General features: G+C 65.8%; 1 protein-coding gene across 3 annotated transcripts in view; it reads left to right on the top strand.

Moving 5' to 3' along the window:
- INTS1 (integrator complex subunit 1) overlaps positions 1-9384 on the top strand; it is a 28527-nt gene extending 19143 nt beyond the window's left edge. The window contains exons 31-47 of one of the 3 annotated variants that reach the window (XM_089895500.1): positions 491-650; positions 891-1031; positions 1197-1371; positions 1461-1587; positions 2321-2451; positions 2943-3030; positions 3123-3349; positions 3567-3690; positions 4634-4767; positions 5134-5326; positions 5845-5972; positions 6212-6324; positions 7067-7180; positions 8050-8120; positions 8492-8578; positions 8739-8848; positions 9027-9384. In XM_089895500.1, the coding sequence (XP_089751626.1) occupies positions 491-650; positions 891-1031; positions 1197-1371; positions 1461-1587; positions 2321-2451; positions 2943-3030; positions 3123-3349; positions 3567-3690; positions 4634-4767; positions 5134-5326; positions 5845-5972; positions 6212-6324; positions 7067-7180; positions 8050-8120; positions 8492-8578; positions 8739-8848; positions 9027-9378 (2475 nt within the window). In that variant the 3' untranslated portion in view covers positions 9379-9384. Of the gene's footprint in view, positions 1-490; positions 651-890; positions 1032-1196; positions 1372-1460; positions 1588-2320; positions 2452-2942; positions 3031-3122; positions 3350-3566; positions 3691-4633; positions 4768-5133; positions 5327-5844; positions 5973-6211; positions 6325-7066; positions 7181-7758; positions 8020-8049; positions 8121-8486; positions 8579-8738; positions 8849-9026 lie in introns of those variants that run through there. The other 2 variants (XM_022563493.3, XM_089895501.1) reach the window with 2 other exon arrangements.
- The last annotated feature ends 7258 nt before the right edge of the window (positions 9385-16642 follow it).

Raw genomic sequence — 16642 nt, 5'->3', positions numbered from 1 at the left:
CCTGTGCCTCGCTCCCCGAGTCCCCGCGCCCGGGCTCTGCCTCGCGTGGCCAAGGCCCCCGTCCCGCCCCCCAGGCTCGGGGCTCCTGTGGCCAGGCCTGCTCGGGCCCCGGCTGACCGGGTGCCCTGACGCTGTCCCGTGGCCTCAGCTCTTGCCCCTAAGTGAAGAGACGCAGCTTTTGCTGCGGATCTGGGGGTACGTCCCCTGCTTCTGTGACAGAAGCTTCCCGTGAGCAGGGCAGGAGCATGTTGGGCTTTCACCACATCCCCCACCTGGTTTCAGTAGTTTTGCCACGTTCGCCTTACTTGCCTCTGTGCGTGCCCACGTGTGTGCTACCTCCTTGGTCGTTTCTCTCTGAGCCCTGTGAGGACAGGCGGCAGCAGACCCCTCATGGGCTGTGGGTATGGGCGCTGGAGGGGCCCCCGCTGTGGCAGGCGGGATGGTTCCGCCCGGCCCTGGCCCTGTCTGAGCCGTGCTGCGCTGTCCCCAGCGCTGTGTGCCCCAGGACACCGGCTTCTCGTCGCGCTTCCTCAAAGTGCTCGTGCAGACCCTGCAGTGGCTGGACAGCCCCGCTGTGGAGGCCGGGCCTCTGCAGGCCCAGCTCAAGCTGTTTGCCGCCCAGTACTCGGCACGGCGCCGGATCAGCGATGGTGAGCCAGGGTCAATGGTGCCGGCGGGGGTCCTGGGCTCTTTGCCGTCGCGTAGGGGGGACCGGGGCCTTGTTCCCAGATGGGTCCCGGGTGGCGTCAGGGTGAGTGGGGCCCAGAGGTTTGGGGGTCGGGGCACTGGGAAGGCCCCCCAGGGGGGAGCGTACGTGTGGGAACCGAGGGGAGTCGCCTGCCCGGCACCCCTGGCAGGAGTCCCGTGGGTCACACAGCGCTCCCCTGCAGTGCGGAGCGGGTTCCTGCACCTGGCAGAGGCCCTGACGTTCCGCGGGGACCCGGAAGTGGTCAGCTCCACCATCCGCGCCATCGCAGCCACCCTCAAGTCTGGGGAGGGGTGTGACGTGGAGCCTGAGCTTATCAGCAAAGGTACTCGAGCCCCGGGCGCCCCAAAGACCCCGCCTCGCCGCCCCGCACACAGGTCCCTCTCCTGGGCGCCCCCAGAACAGGGCCCAGGGACGGGGCTCTCTGTCCTCGCGTCCGGTGGCGCCCCGAGCTGGAGTGACACAGGGGCCCTCTCTGCCCCACCCTCAGTCCTCCGGGGTCTGGTTGCCGTGAGGTCGCCTCACCTGGAGGAGCTGCTGGCCGCGATCTTCTCCGCTGCCTCCACCTTCCCGGCCTCGGGGCCCGTGTCCGTGGTGAGCTCACTGCTGCTGCAGGAGAAGGGGGAGCCCCCGGCCCTGGGGAAGCAGGACTCTGACGGCTGCAGGTGAGCCGGCGGGGCAGTGGCCGGCTGGGAGGGGGAGCGGGGGGTGGCCCTGGCCGGCCGCGTCTGAGCCCACCCCCCCTTCCCTGCAGCCTGGAGGCTGTGTGGCTGGGGCCCTGCTCGGGGCTCCTTGTCGACTGGCTGGAGGTGCTGGACCCCGAGGTGGTCAGCAGCTGCCCTGACCTGCAGCAGCGGCTGCTCTTCTCCCAGAGCAACAAGGTGGGCCTCGTGCGCGCACGGCGCCCTGGGCCTGCAGTCCGCCCCACAGTCCGCCCGGCAGCCCGGGTGGGGTTGGCTCTCTCGGTTCCAGCAGATCCGAGGCCGGAGTCTCAATGGCCAGACAGGTCCCATGTTTCCTCTGAGTGGGTCGCCACAACTGGCCAGATCTGGCCACGGAGGCGGGCGGGGGGTAGGTGGGTTGGTCCTTTGTGGGCTCAGGTCCTCACAGGGCACGAGGCGGTAGGGGGAGTGGAGCTCAGCACCCCCTGACGAGGGGTGGGGTCCTCAGAGGGGTCGGAGCCCACGTCAGGGCTCTGCGGGGGTGGTGGGGTCCCCTAGCTCATCTGGCCGTGGGGAAGGTGAGGAAACACTGACCAGATGGCCGGGGAGGGGCTGGGCATCCCCTGCCCGTGATCCCGCCGCGCGCTGGTGGGTCTGCGCTTCTGAGAGCGGCGGTCACGCTCCCGCGCCCCCCGCCTGCCCAGGTGTTCCCACACCCAGGGTTTTGCTCGCATGTCTCCTGGTCTCTGAGGAGTGGATTCGGTTCAGCCCGTGCTTAATCTGCGGAGTGACCGGCCGGGCTGGGTGGCTTCCCGGGCAGGAGCCTCAGATCTGCCTCGAAACGGACACCTTCCTCTGCTCTGTGCTGGCACACGTGGGCTGTCACCTGCTGACGCTACCCGGCAGAGCCGTCAGCCCGGCGGGGACCATCCCAGGTTTCCTCCCTCCCCAGGGCAAAGGCCATCCTGGCCCGCAGGTGCCGTCTTTCCGACCCTACCTCTTAGCCCTGCTCACGCACCAGTCCAACTGGTCCACACTGCACCAGTGTATCCACATCCTGCTGGGCAAGAACCGGGAGCAGAGGTGAGTCCCCCAGACCTCTGTCCCCCACCGGCAGGTCTGTTCCTGCCACAGGCAGCGTGGGCCTTGGGGTGCCATGTGGCAGCCGCCCTGCCCAGACTCCTCCAGGAGCCGAGTTCAGAGGGCAGTGTCGGGGGCCTTGGTGGGAGGGATCTGATCCAGCACCCTTCCCCCGGCGTCCTCAGGAACCGAGGCCCTCTTGCCTGGCCCGGTGTCCCTTCTCTGGGTGACCAGCAGGCAGACAGTCGGCTTCACTGTCCTCCGGTCGCGTGAATGGCTGGCGTCCGTGCTGTGCTGCGGGGGTGCCAGAGGCCCCTGTGCGTGGCTGCAAGCGTGGGGCGGGGCGGGACCGACCTTAGCTTTGCCACTGTGAGCTGCAGAGAGGTCAGGTGGGGCGGCCCGCGTCCCCTGACAGCTGACCTGGGCCCCACCCCCCGCCTCCCTCCGCCTGGAGACATGCCTGGTGCTCAGCCAGGTCGCCTCGCTTCCTCCAGGTTTGACCCCTCGGCCTCCCTGGACTTCCTCTGGGCCTGCATCCACATTCCTCGAATCTGGCAGGGCAGGGACCAGCGCACCCCTCAGGCAGGTTTTGGGGTGTCCCCCGCCCGCAGGGTGGGGTGGCGGGCGGACGTGGCGAGACGCGCCCGGGTCTGACTGGCGGTGCCCGGCTGCAGAAGCGGCGGGAGGAGTTGGTGCTGCGCGTCCAGGCCCCGGAGCTCATCAGCCTGGCGGAGTTGATCCTGGCGGAGGCAGAGACCAGGAGCCAGGACGGGGACAGCAGCGCCTGCAGCCTTCTCCAGGCCCGGCTGCCCCTGCTGCTCAGCTGCTGCCGCGGTGGTGATGAGGGCGTCAGGAAGGTGACGGCGCACCTGACGAGCTGCATCCAGCAGTGGGCTGACAGGTGAGGGCGCTGGACCCCGGGCTCCGGACCCCCCGCCTGTCCCCTTGCCCTTGTGATGGGAGGCCGCGGCTCAGACGTGAGCACCGTGGGAGCGAGCCCAGGCCGCCAGTGGGGGTGGGGTAGGGCTGAGGGGCCTGGACGCCAGCTGTGCACGCAGTGGGGACAGCGGCTCCCCGGTCCCGTGGCCACCCCGAGTCTGGTCTCTGGTCTCTCGCAGCGTGCTGGGTAGGCATTGCCGAGACCTGCTCGTGCACCTCTACCTGCAGCGGCCAGACCTCCGGGTGCCTGTGCCTGGCGTCCTGCTGCACAGCGAAGGGGCCTCCAGCAGCAGCGTCTGCAAGGTAAAGCCCTCCGGGGTCATCGGGGCCGCCTTTGTCCTTCACTTGGAGGTAGAAATGCCAACTTCTCAGATCTAAAGACAAAAAAGGCACCTGGTGAGTGTCGATGGCACGTCTGAGGGCAGAGCCTGCCCTGCCACCCTCGCTTGTCCGACCTCTCGAAGGGTCTGGAAACGATCTTTTCCTCCTCCAAGAAGTCCTCTGGGTGTGGAGCCGAGGAGAGTGGGTGTCCCCCCTCGTTCCCTGATAAGGGACCATTGACTACAATAGGCCGGGTGGTGCGTGTGTGACGGTGTTGCATGCGTCCCAGCACCCCCATCCCTTCCTGGCTGCCTGCCGTGGCGCTGGCCTTTGGCCCAGCGTGGGTCCTCCGTGCGCGGGTCTGCGTGGCATCTGCCTTCACCCCCCTTGGGTGATGGCGGGGGAAGGGGGGTCTGGTGGGCCCCCTGCCCGTGTTCCCTGGGCTGGACCCTGGAGTCGGATCTGCCGCCTGCCCTGCTTCTCGGGACGGGGAGGGAAGTTGATGTTTTTCCAGTTGTGCTTCCTTCCACTTTGGTGTGTTACTTGTTTTGCATACGTGAAATTATGCTATATCTGTAAGGTTGGTTTTTCTCGTCCAAGCTAACAGGGCTTTTATCCTGTTTGTGCGGAGAGGGTGACCTCACATCACGTGCTGAGCTTGGCTGGGAGCTCTGGCCACGGCCTCTTGAGCCCCAAGAGCAGCAGAAGGCACTGGGGGAACAGGTGTCTCTGGGTCACTGCACAGGTCCTTAGGGGCCACACCAGGGCCTTGGGGTCTGGGGGCCTTGGAGCAGGGGCCCGCACACTGCCCGGGGAGCCCCATCGTAGCCCCTGCGGCGGTGGGCGGCGGACTCGGCGGGGGGCGGACAGGTAGGGTGCGAGGGCTGCAGGCGTCCCCGGCTCTGACCACCCCCGTCCCTCCCAGCTGGACGGCCTCATTCACCGCTTCGTCACCCTCCTCGCGGACACCAGTGACTCCCGGGCGGCCGAGAACCGAGTGGCCGACGCCAACGTGGCCTGTCGGAAGCTGGCTGTGGCCCACCCCATCCTGTTGCTCAGGTACCGCCTGGCCTGTCCCACCTGCAGCCCGAGTGGGCACAGCTCGCTGTCAGGGTGCCCTCCCCGCCCCAGCCTGGAGCGGCTCCCACACCAGGCGTTGCTGTAAGGTGGGCTCTGCGACTAAGAGCGGGTGGACGGACACCGTGGTGGTGTCGCCACGGGCAGCCAGGGCCTCGGCTGCTTCCTGAGTCTCGGGGGTAGGGGCCTGGTGGACACGGGAGAGGGTGGGTCAGGTGAGTGGCCCAGGACATCACGGTGGGGGTTAGCGGGCTCCGGGTGGTCTCCAAGTGCAAGTTGATGTCGGCCCTCGGGGAGGGGGGCCGGGGGAGACGGCCCAGGACCGCCGAGCGCACACGTCACCCCCAGGCACCTGCCCATGATCGCCGCCCTCCTGCACGGCCGCAGCCACCTCAACTTCCAGGAGTTCCGGCAGCAGAGCCACCTGACCTTCTTCCTGCACGTGCTGGGCATCCTGGAGCTGCTGCAGCCGCACGTGTTCCAGAGCGAGCACCAGGGGGCGCTGTGGGACTGCCTGCTCTCCTTTCTCCGCCTGCTGCTGGTGGGTGCCCCACCCACCCTCGGCGGCCCGGGCGTCCCCAGGGGTCGGGTGCCCGGTCCCTCTCCCTGTGCCTCTCTCAGCCGGTGCCCCTGCTCGCCCTGCCTGCTCCCTCCACCATTCTGAGCTCTCCCCATTCAGCTCGTGCCCCTTCTCCCATGACTCTGGCAGCCCCGGTCTTCCTGACCAGGACTGAGGGTCCGTCCCTTTGTCCACCTGAGGCGGCTGGGTGAGGGCACAGCCCTTGGCTGCATCAGGGGCACGGCCAGGTTTCTGCCTGTCTGATAGCTTCACCCGGGGAAGGCCCCCAGCTGCTCAGGTGCCTGGGGAGACCCCACGCTCCTCAGGGTTCATGAGGGACAAGGCCACTCCTGACCCTTAGGGACCTTAACATGCTGCCCGGCAGAGGGCGGCGTGTTGGCGGTGTCCAGGGTGTGCTGTGAGGCTCCAGGGGGAGCGACGCGGGCAAGACGGGATGCTTCAGGCCCTGGATGCTTCCCCCCTCGCGCTTCCCTTTGCAGAACTACAGGAAGTCCTCCCGCCACCTGGCCCCCTTCATCAGCAAGTTCGTGCAGTTCACCCACAAGTATATCACCTGCAATGCCCCGGCCGCCATCGCCTTCCTGCAGAAACACTCCGACGCGCTCCAGTGAGTGTGCGCGTCTGGCACGGCTCCTCTCCGGCCAGGGTCCCGTCATGGCGGTGCTCAGGGCTGGGAGCTCCCAAGGGGCGTGCTGGCGGGGATGGACACTGCCCATGGCGCCGGGGCCATTCTGAGCTGGCTTCCTCCTCCCTCGGCCCCCGGGGCACCTCCTGAGCCCCTGCCCACGGGGCCCTGCCTGCCTCCCATCTGTGGCATGGTCCTCACGGAGAACCTTGCTCCCCCAGTGACCTGTCCTTTGACAGCAGTGACCTGGTGATGCTCAAGTCACTCTTGGCGGGGCTGAGCCTTCCCAGCAGGGACGGCAGGGCTGACCGAGGCCTGGACGAAGAGGGCGAGGGTGAGTGGGGCTGGGGCTGCGGGCTGGACTGCCCTGGGCGTCCCTCGGGCATCGTTGGCCCTGGGTCCGTGACATGCGCGAAGCACCGAGTCGTGTTGTGGCCAGCGAGACCTACAGCACCTGCCCTTTGTGGGACCAACCAGGCCCCTCTGTTCTCTGTCCCCGTCCCCACCCTGGGGTCCCTACAGTGGGGCGACCCGGCACCTGCAGCATTGTGTCTAGCGGGCATGCGGTGGATTTGTGAATGGGCCGAGTGCCCGGGGGCCCAGGTCCGGTGCTGGCCCTTCACGGCCATTCTGCCCTGGTTTTGCCAAGTCGCTGGTGTTGAGTGTGACTCTTGGCCGTCCACGGACGCGCCTAGCACAGTGCTCTGCACGCAGGTGCCTTTATTGAGCACCTGCTGTGTGCCAGGGGCAGCAGGGAAGGCCACGCGGTGTGGTGGGTGAGAGGCTTTAGAGAGAAGTGCCGCGTCTCCCAGGCAGCTCCCAGCAGGCTCGTCGTTTCAGCACATTTATTGAGCGCCCGTTGTGTACCAGGCACCGTGCTCAGCCCAGGGCAGGGGCCGCATCTTGGGGGTCTGGTGTGATTCCGGGCGCTGTTCAGCGAGGCTGCCCCTCGCTTACGCACATGGATCCCACGGCCTCGGTGTCGAGTGTGTCCGGGGCTCTCGGGCCCTCTGGACGGTGGCCTGGGGCGGACCGTCCTCGTCTCCACCCGACAGCACTGGTCTCCTGTCTTGCAGACGAGAGCTCGGCTGGCCCCCTGCCTCTGGTCAGCATCTCCCTCTTCACCCCTCTGACCGCAGCTGAAGTGGCCCCCTATGTGAAGAGGCTTTCCCGGGGCCAGACGGTCGAGGGTAAGTTTGGGGGTTTGGCTCCCCCAGGCCCAGTTGGCCCCGCGGTGGGTGGTGGCCTCCCTTTCTGTCCCTGCAGCATCCTGGGTCCCACAGCGGCCCTTGGCCCTCCAGGCTTCTCCTGGGGGTGGGGGGGGGCATCCAGAAGACAGCAGGGCCCCTGCCAGGTCCCGGGAGGGGCTGGGCTCTTTCCTCAGAGTGGGAATAGGGGTGGGTAGAGAGGGGGTTGGAGGGAGAAGCGGGGCTGGAGACTGGGGGCGGCTCCTCTGCTGGCCAGTGGCGCTGGGGAGCCCCCTGGAGTCCCCGTAGATACCGAGGAAGAGGGGCCTGGCGGGGAGCTGGCCGACAGACCCTGGTCCCCTACGGGGGAGCCGAGGGCCTGGGTGGCCACCTGCGGGGAGGGACAGAGCCATGTCTCTGCAGTGTGGCTTCGGGGCAGACATCCGGGGAGCGTGGAGCAGATGCAGATCCCTGGGCCCCTCAGAAACCTCTGAAAGCCTGGTCGACCAGCACCTCCGGTTTGGGGTCGCTGGCTCGGTAGTTGGGAAGGCAGCAGAACCCCCAGTGCTTTCTGTCCCAAGGTGCTGGGGGCCCCCTGGCCTGAGCAAGCACCAGGGATGCTATGGAAGCTCCAGGAGGCACCGGCGCTGATGTTATGAGCAGCCGTGCTACACCTGTAGAACCAGGTCCCTCCACCAGAGCCTGTGCTGAGGTCGGGCCAGGGTCCCTGCCCGGCAGGTGTGCTGGGGGGCAGCGGGCTCTGGCCCCAGGACTCCACCACTCCTGCCTCTGGGCTGTGTGGGGGACAGGTTCGCCCCCGAGCCCAGCAGCTGCAGCCCGGCCCTCAACAACACGCTTTCTACCCATTTTAGATCTGCTGGAGGTTCTGAGCGACGTGGACGAGATGTCCCGGCGGAGACCGGAGATCCTGGGCTTCTTCTCGGTGCGGGAGCGGCCATGTGCCCGGAGGAACTGGGACACGTGTCAGAGGCTGGGGCGGGAGGGCAAAGGCACGCTGGGCCCCGAACAGGGACGCCGCCCCCACCCTCCTTCCTGCTGGGCACCCAGCTCAGCCCGCAGTGGCTGGGCTTTGGGGGCGGGTGCCATGTCTGAGTGCGGCCCTGCCCCGGGTGCTCAGTCCCGCCCAGAACTGAGGCGGCGCTCCTCCGCTCTGCGCTGGGCCTCCTATGTGCTTCACGGGTCCCGAGGTCCCAGGGCCCAGCGACGGGGGTGTTGAGGGGGCTGGAGGCTTCGGGAGCGGGGTCCCCTGGGCGGCAGGGTGGCCCTGCTGACGCCGCCGCCCCCGCAGACCAGCCTGCAGCGGTTGATGAGCTCAGCCGAGGAGTCCTGCCGCGGCCTGGCCTTCAGCTTGGCCCTGCGCTCCATCCAGAGCAACCCCAGGTGAGCCGGCGTCGCCCGCCACCACGGCCGCCCGGTGCCCTGGGCCAGGCCTCCCACTCCTCCCGTCCGGTGGGGCCCGGCGCGGGGCTCTGGGAGGCGTCGGGGCCTCGGCCGTCTTGGCACGGGGGGAGGTGCCAACCTGCGCACGTGGCTCTTCCAGCATCGCAGCCGACTTCCTGCCCACGTTCATGTACTGCCTGGGCAGCCGGGACTTCGAAGTAGCGCAGACGGCCCTCCGGAACCTGCCGGAGTACACCCTCCTTTGCCACGGTGAGTCTGCCCCGACCCCACCCACCCAGGCCCTGGCGCCCCCGGAGGCCTCGGTGCCCGGGGCCGGGCTCTCGGGGAAAGGCCAGAGGCTCCACTTCTGAGAGCTGCCTGGTGACCTGGCCGCCGCGGCCAGGATGTCAGGGCAGTGCAGCCTGACGGGGTCTTCGTCTGTCCCCAGAGCACGCAGCCGTGCTGCTGCACCGGGCCTTCCTGGTGGGCATGTATGGCCAGATGGACACCAGCGCCCAGATCTCCGAGGCCCTGAGGATCCTGCACATGGAGGCTGTGATGTGAGCCGGGCCGCAGCCCGACTGCACGCCTGGTCCACTGGTGGTCTCCTCCGGGAGCACCAAGACAGGCAGGGCCAGTACTCAGAGCCCACGCCCAGCCGCCCCGGCCAGCAGTGTGGGCGCCGTCTGCCCCGGAAGGTGTCCCGCCTGCGGAGTGACGGGGGCACAGCCCAGCTGGGAGGGGATGCTGACATCCTAGTGAGTCGAGGCGAGAGGCTGGGTTCAAATGAAACGTTTTGAACTCCGCGATGCTGCTGCCTGTGTGGTTTGCCTCCTTGGAGACCCCGGGAGTGAGTGGGACCTGGGAGCTTGGAGCCCTGCCCCCAGGGCCCGGCCAGCCTGCCTGCACCTGGGCAGGCACGTGGCGGTGTCCATCTGGAGACAGGAGGGCGCCCGCCTGCTGGGCACAGTCTCGGCCTTTCCTCCCTGCCCTCCACCCAGCTCCCCACTTTCAGGCAGCTTCGGGGTTGGGGGAGAGCTGACAGTGCCCGGGTGCCCCCTGCCCCTGAGTTCTCTGCCCACGGGCTCGGCCTCGTCAACTCCCGGAGGGAGCGGGGCTCGCCGGGGGTCGGCAGAGCAGTCTTCTCTCCCACCCCAGAAAGGACCTCAGCACCCCGAGACCCTCAGCTTCGGGCATTGCTCCAGGAAGCCCCCCCCGCGTGCTGGCCGCGGGGTGAGGGCTGGCTCAGTGCAGCCACTGAGGGGCGCATCCCCCGCGGAGCTGCGGTGCTGGGGCAGGGGACGGGCGGGGCTCTGCCCCAGAACTTGGCCTGGCGACTCTGAGGGCAGGGCGCAGTGCTCCCTCCAGTGAGGGCCCCGGGGTCCCCCCAGGCGGCACTGGTTACTCCAGGCCAGTGTCCTCGTCTCTGGGGGCAATGCCATCCCAACCCCATCCAGGCTGGACGCAGATGGCATCCCGCCTCTCCCTCCCATTGCTCCCGTTGGCGCCCAGCGCTTGGTAGAGCCCCAGTCTCCCCGATGGCCCCCGGGTTCTGGTGCGCGCCCCCCCCTCCCCCCCGCAGGGTCCCCGTCTACCCGGCTCCTCAGCTGGGGCCACCAGGGGGCGCTGAGGCTAAAGACAGACCCAGGCTCTTCAGTCCCACCTGCTTGGGGCTGGACAGACCCTTGTGGGGTGGGGGGTGGTCACTGCTTCCATGCCCACCAGGGGCAGGGCTGTGCCCCTAGCCCCACAGGCCCCTGGTCGGCCCCGGCCTTGCCAGCCTCCCTGCTCCCCTGAGCCCCTGACGGGTCGGCCACCATGCCGCTGCCCGCGCGACAGCCCTTCAGTACCCAGATCCTGCCGGTTCCGTGGTGGAGCCCCAGGCCCTCCTGTCCTGCCTGGCTTGTTTCTTGGCCCCCGTCGTGTGGCTCCTGCTCAGGGGCACGTGGAACTGGCCTTTGGCAGCTCCTGCCCCACTGCAGTCCCTGCAGAGAGGGACATGGAGCCGAAGGGCCCCCTCCTGCCTCCTGCCCTGGGTGCCCTACCAGGAAGTGCCATGCCACTCGTAGGATGCCACGGCCCTGCCCATCTGGGCTTGGGTGACAGCTGTTGGGACACCCGCATGCCCCAAAGTGCCACTGCCTCACCCAGAGCTAGGGGAGCACAGGCCCCCTGGGGTTTGGGAGGATGGGGGCTGGGGCAGTTCACCTGTGACACTGGGCTGTGTGAGGGCCCAGCAGGCAGAGAGGCAGGCTCTGGGAGAGCCCTTGGACCACCTTCCTGCCCAGTCCCACCCATGTCAGGGCCGAGGCTTGGGGGAGCCTGGGGGTGGGCCGCGGCCTGGCTCTGGGGGAGCGGGGATGCCAACCACCCTCCACCTTCACCTTTCTGCGGGCAAAGGCAGACATCCTGGCAGGGGTGCGGGCGGGTGGCTGGTGCACGGGCGGTACCCACGGAACCCGCACTTGCCAGCCTGGGCGCTGCAGCATTGCCAGGCAGGTGGGGGGGCGCAGCGGGACCCTTGGGGACGGCCCGTGGGAATGGGCGGTGGTGCGTGGAGGGCGCGGGTAGAGCGGGTGTGCAGGGCAGCGCTCCTTGGATGGTCCCCGTTGCCGTGAACACCATCCAGCCGGCTCTGTCTTACACAGGTGCGCCCAGCCCAGGGCCTCGGGGAGAAGGGGCCCAGGGGGCCCAGTGGATGGCGGGCAGGGGCGTGGGTGTGCATGTGTGTGGGGTGAGTGTGGGCTTGTGGAGGCCGGGTGAGCCCCCTCGGGGTCAAGGCCACCTGACCTGCTCCTGTCTACACAGCGTGAGTGGGGAGCTGGAGTGCCAGCTCCCTGTGTGGGCCTGAACCCGGAGCCTGTGCCCCGCAGAGCGCAGTGGGGCTTGGCTGCTGAGCGGGGAGGCCCAAGGTACAGGAGCACAGCCAGGTAGAACCTTCTGGATCCCAACTCTTCTGCCTCAGCTCAGCACCCAGCCACGTCCACTGCGAAGCCCAAGCTTGCCACATTCTCTCCTGCCACAGGGCCTTTGCACGGGGCCTTTGCTCGCCCCCCTCACTGCCCCCTGTGCCAGCTCCCACTCCATCGGCTCTCAGCTCCTGTGGCACCTCCTCTAGGAAGGCTTCTGGCACCCAGGGTCAGGTGCCTTCTCCACGCAGGCGCTGTGTGTTCTGTTTGTCGCTCTATGCCACGCTGGGTGGTGGGGGGTCTGGCTGGGTGGTTGGAGTTGTCAATCCAGCCAGGGTCTGCCTGGCCTGGGGTGTGCAGAGCAGGCGAGGGAGGAAGTGAAGTCCAGTCTCCAAGAGTCCAAAGCCCCAGACCTGGCGGGAGCCGGGGTGGGGTCGGGCGTGGGGGGCCGGGGCGAAGATGTGAGGTCAGCCCGTGTGTCCCACCCCGGCCCCCAGCCCCAGGCTCTCCGCAGGGGCTGCTCTCGCCTGGCTTACAGCCTGCGAGGCCTGGGAAGTTGACCCGTCCAAGGTCAGGTTGGGGAAGGGGCTCCTTGAGTGTCAGGAAGGAGGAGAGGTGGAGGGGGCGGGGCGGAGCCCACCTAGGCTCCTGTCCTGGCACGTGACCCTGGCAGCTGAGCTCCCCTCTCTGGGCCTCAGCCTCCCTCTTGTTAAGAGGGACTGCGCTCACCCACAAGCAAGACAAGAAAACGAGGCTTCCCGCCTGGACCCCACAGTCCCATTTGCTGTGGGGGAGGGGAGGCCCCCCAGGGAGGATCAAAGGGCACCCCATCAACCAGCTTCAGCAGGTGGGGAAGGGTGGGACCAGGTGTGGCGTTGCCATGGTGATGAGCTCGCCTGTTTCCTTCACATTCAGTCCTGGGAAGGGGTGAACCCTGACCTTCAAACAGGCCAGACAGCCAGCAGCTGGGCAGAGGGCCAGAGAGGTGTGGGCAGCTGGGGCCCCAGGGCCCCCAGGTCTCCCCATGAGGGTTCCCAGCACCAGGGCCCCCACGTTCGCCCTGGGAGGGCTGGCTTATGGCCCTAATTCACAGATGAAGGCAGTAAGGCCCAGTTAGTTGTCCAAGGTCACATGGGGTAGAACTGCCCAGGGGTCCTGAACCAGGACCCTCCCCTCTCCCCTGTTTCCTCCCTCAGAGCCACTTAAAACTCTGACCCAGGCCGCGGTGGGGTTACTTCGGGTGTCTTGGCAGGGAGGGGTGTGGCTTGAGGGCTCTCCCAGGGCCTGCCCGCCCCATCCCTCCCTGGGGAAGGAGGACAGGCGGACAGAACTGGAGTCCAGGTCTCACCCTGGAGCCCTCTCCCCAGTCCAGGCCCAGGCGGGGCCCCCAGGGGGACCAGAGGTCAGACCCCACAAGGCTCGTGCCTGGGGGAGTTGGGAAGGGCTATTTCAAGAAGGTGGAGTATCGAGGAGGAGCTGGAGGGTGAGCAGCAGTTTTCCAGGTGAGGACTCAGCTTGTCAGCTTTCGTCGGGGCCCAGAGCTCTCATCACGTGTGGGTGGTGAGCCCACAGCCCCGGTCTCCTGTCTGTGCCCTCTGGGTATAAAGTGTGGCCTGGGGGCTCAGCGGCCGTTTGTCCAGTGAGCGGTCACAGGCCATGTGCAGGGAGAGGAGTGGGATGGGGCGGGACTTCCGGCCGCAGAGCCCAGGGCGCCCCTGACCCCTGTGATGGAGGGAGCAGCTGCTGACTGCCACCTGCTTGGCACACCTGGGCCAGGCTCCTGGGCGCCTCTCGAGACGCTGGGTTCCAAAGACCCCTTGGACCCCTTCATCCAGGGTCCACATCACAGACGGCGCTCCAGGCGCCCACAGGCCAGAGCGTGAGCCAGGAGAGCCTTTGGGATGGCAAAGCACATGGCGGCAGGAGCTGGGGGGCTACCAGGTCAGAGGCCAGAGTGCAGGTCCCCCCGCCCCAGGCCACCCACCCTGGGTCCCCCCACTCCGGGCGCCCTCACCCCGAGTCTCTGTGTTCCATCCCTGGAGGCTGCCAGTCCCGCTCCTTTCAAGGCCAGGGGCAGCCTTGACCGACCTCTCACCCCCGGACCTGGGGCGGGTAACTCTGGAGGCACCCCAGGGCTCTGAGGCCAGCTCAGTGCTCCCTGACTGTGGCCTTGGGCAAACCACTCGCCTCTGCTTCCATATCTGTAAAAGGGGTGTGAAAATAACGCCTGAGCCTCAGGGGACCGTGAGCACGGAGGCAGTGCTCAGTGAAGGGTGCCTGTCATGTGACCTGCTTTATGAACAGAGAGGTGCTGTGATCTGGCCAAGGACACACAGCTACTGGAGGCAGGGCCAGGCTTCCTTCCGCCCTGGTCCTGCTCCCTGGCGCCCCTGCCAGCCCCTGCGCGCTGCTAATGGGACAGGAGGGCCAGGCCCCATTACAAAGGGTTCCTATAAATGGCGTGAGAAGGATTAATAATGTATTTGTAACACATCGTCATGGTAGCCAAAAATGATCTATAAATGTGCAGTAAATGTTTTATAATGTTTTTGTAACCCGTTATAAATGATAAATGGCAGACTATAGATGCCGGATCAAATATTTATAACGCATTGTGTGCAGCGTTGGGCTGCTACAGTTCGGGAAAGCCATTAATAATAAAGTGGATGGAAATGTAAAAGTTACCGACATGCCCAGCAAAGCCATTTATAATGAAATGTAAAATTTGGCTGTTGGAAGCAACCCACGAGCCCCAGCCGAAGCACCGGCCAGGTTCCCCCGGAGCCCGGGGAAGGAGTGGGTTGTGAATTATTTGTGAGGTGTTCGGACTAGAACGTATACCATCCATAGCACGCCGTATAAATATGCACAAGGCGGCATGCATTATTCATTGGGCCTAATTAATTAATGGGTGGCCCCTTAAAATGGGGTGTCGCAGCTTCCAGCTCCCTCCTGCCTGCGGTGCGGGTGTTCACAGCCGCCTGCGTGAGCCATTGGCTGACCCAACCATGGCCTTGGGAACTGGGGAATGAGGGGACACCCCTTGTATGCTCTGCTGTGAAGCCAGCGTGACCCCCCAAGGTGGTTCCGCTGCAGGCGGCAAGGGGCTGGCATCCCTCTGGGGGGCTCTGCTTACCACCCTCCAGCATTCGTCTCTCACAACCACAGTGGCCATGAAAATTAATTGTTTTTCATGGATGGAGCTTGAGGAAAGCCAAACCTAGATAGCACTATTTACCTTTTTCACTTACTTATTAAAGGTGAGGTGCTCAGGGTGCGATGGTGACGTGAATGATATCCTTAACCAGTCCAGACCAATCAATGGAAAGACAGGCGGCATCGATCACAATTACCTGGCTAGGTAACACTGTTACTGTGGCAGGGAGCCGCATTTCCACAGCTCAGCCTGGTGCTACTGGGGATGAGGGCCCCCACCTTGCTGTGAAGGCTCAGAGAAGTGAGGGTGACAAGGCGAAGCTGCTGAGCGAGGCTGCCAACCTGGACCTGCCCGCTGGAGTCCAAGCATGTCTTTTGCACAAGCCAGGGCTCCCGGTTCTGTTCTGTGTGGCACTCGTTTCCCGAGACACCCCTGCAGCAGAGGTTCTGTGGGCAAGTCAGTTTGGGAACCCCTGTGTAGCGTGGCCTCTCCCTTGGGAGTCACGGTGCACGGCAGGGCATGAAGGCTCTGAGAAGTCCTGCGGGAAGGGCCGCATGGGTGGATGCCTCCCCACTTCTTTCTCTCGCCCCCCACTGCCTCTCCTGGTTTCCCTGCTCTGCCTTGAAGGCTCAGGGCACCGCCAGGTCTGCTGTGTTTGGACAGGCGCCTCCGATTATGTTCCAGCTCAGGCCATCAGCCTTGGTCAAATCTGTTACTTGGGGTTCAATCTACCAGTTAAAGGGTCTACAGACGCCACCACTCCAAGGTGTCGTGCCCATTCCCACCACCAAGAACCATCCTAGGGGCCCAGTAGGCGGTGCATCCTCCGGGAGCTGGCTTTTTGGATGCAAATTAGTGCTGCCCTGGTCCCGATCCTCCCTGGGTCCCCAGCAATGTCCTTGCCAGCCTTCCTCCCGGGGAGGGGCCCCCATCATCACCGAGGGGTCTGAACACGTGCTGGAAAGCAGGACCGGGGGAAATTGAGACCACCTGGCCTGGAAGCTCTGACCCAGACAAGGGCAGCCGCTCGGGCAGGGCAGCGGCCCGGGCTGACCCGGGTTCCTCGGGCCCTCCACCGTGCCGGGTCCTAGGTCCCAGCTCTGCCTGGCTGATCCACTGGTCTCCTCTCTCCTCAGAACCTAATTTTTTGAGCTGCAGAATGGGTAGGGTCAACCCACTTTTAAAGAGTGGCTTTAAGCATTAAGTGAGAAAATGGGTGTGAAAATGCTAGAAGCCCTCCCGACCCTTTCTCCAGCCGCACCCCGCCTCCTGCCCAGTTCCTCCATTCCTCGGATACTCCTGCTGCAGGGCCTCTGCCTGGGACACTCTTCCCTTTCCTCTGTGACAAGCCAATTTCCATTTACCCTTCAGGTCTCAGTTCTCATGTGCCCTCCCCAGGGAAGCCATCTCCGGCCTCTGGACCAAGACAAGGGCCCCTTCTTCACCATCTAATGGCATTGTGTGTCCCTTGGAGCACTGTCACAGGGGCAATTTTGCGTTTATCTGTGTATGTGTATCAGTCAGGGTAAGAATGCTAGCTGCTGTAACAAACAGGTCCCAAAGTTCCAGCAACTGGACCCAGCCTGCATTTCTCACTCACCCAGAGGCCAATCTGGATGTCCCCGGTCAGTGATGACCTTCTGCCTGACCCTGCAGTGTCCAAGCTCGTCCACCTGTGGCCCCATCATCTAGTAGGTCCTTTGCCTCCGGCCAGCAGACCGGGGAAGATTTAGAGTGTGAGGTGCATCCATCACCTCCATTGGCCAGAACTCAGCCACAACAGCCCCACTGACCTGCAAGGGAGGCTGGAAACATCGGACCAGGCATAGGAAATGGCAAGTGCTGAGGTCCTGGGGCGGTCGTAGGAGGGAAGATGGGAGAGGTAACAATGGCCCATGCTGAGGACAGTGCTTTCCTTGTGAGGAGGAGGGGCTGGAGAAGTGGCAGGGGCAAGTTCTGGCTCCCGTGGTCATCAAAGATTTTGTGTTGAGAATAGAC

The sequence above is a fragment of the Delphinapterus leucas genome, chromosome 15 (genome assembly GCF_059928025.1).
Source record: "Delphinapterus leucas isolate spDelLeu-1000000601 "Yukka" chromosome 15, BTC_Dleu_Yukka2, whole genome shotgun sequence".
In the NCBI taxonomy this organism is placed as follows: Eukaryota; Metazoa; Chordata; class Mammalia; order Artiodactyla; family Monodontidae; genus Delphinapterus; species Delphinapterus leucas.
The sequence above is the reverse complement of the archived record's forward strand: the minus strand, read 5'-3'. Positions and strand labels throughout refer to the sequence as shown.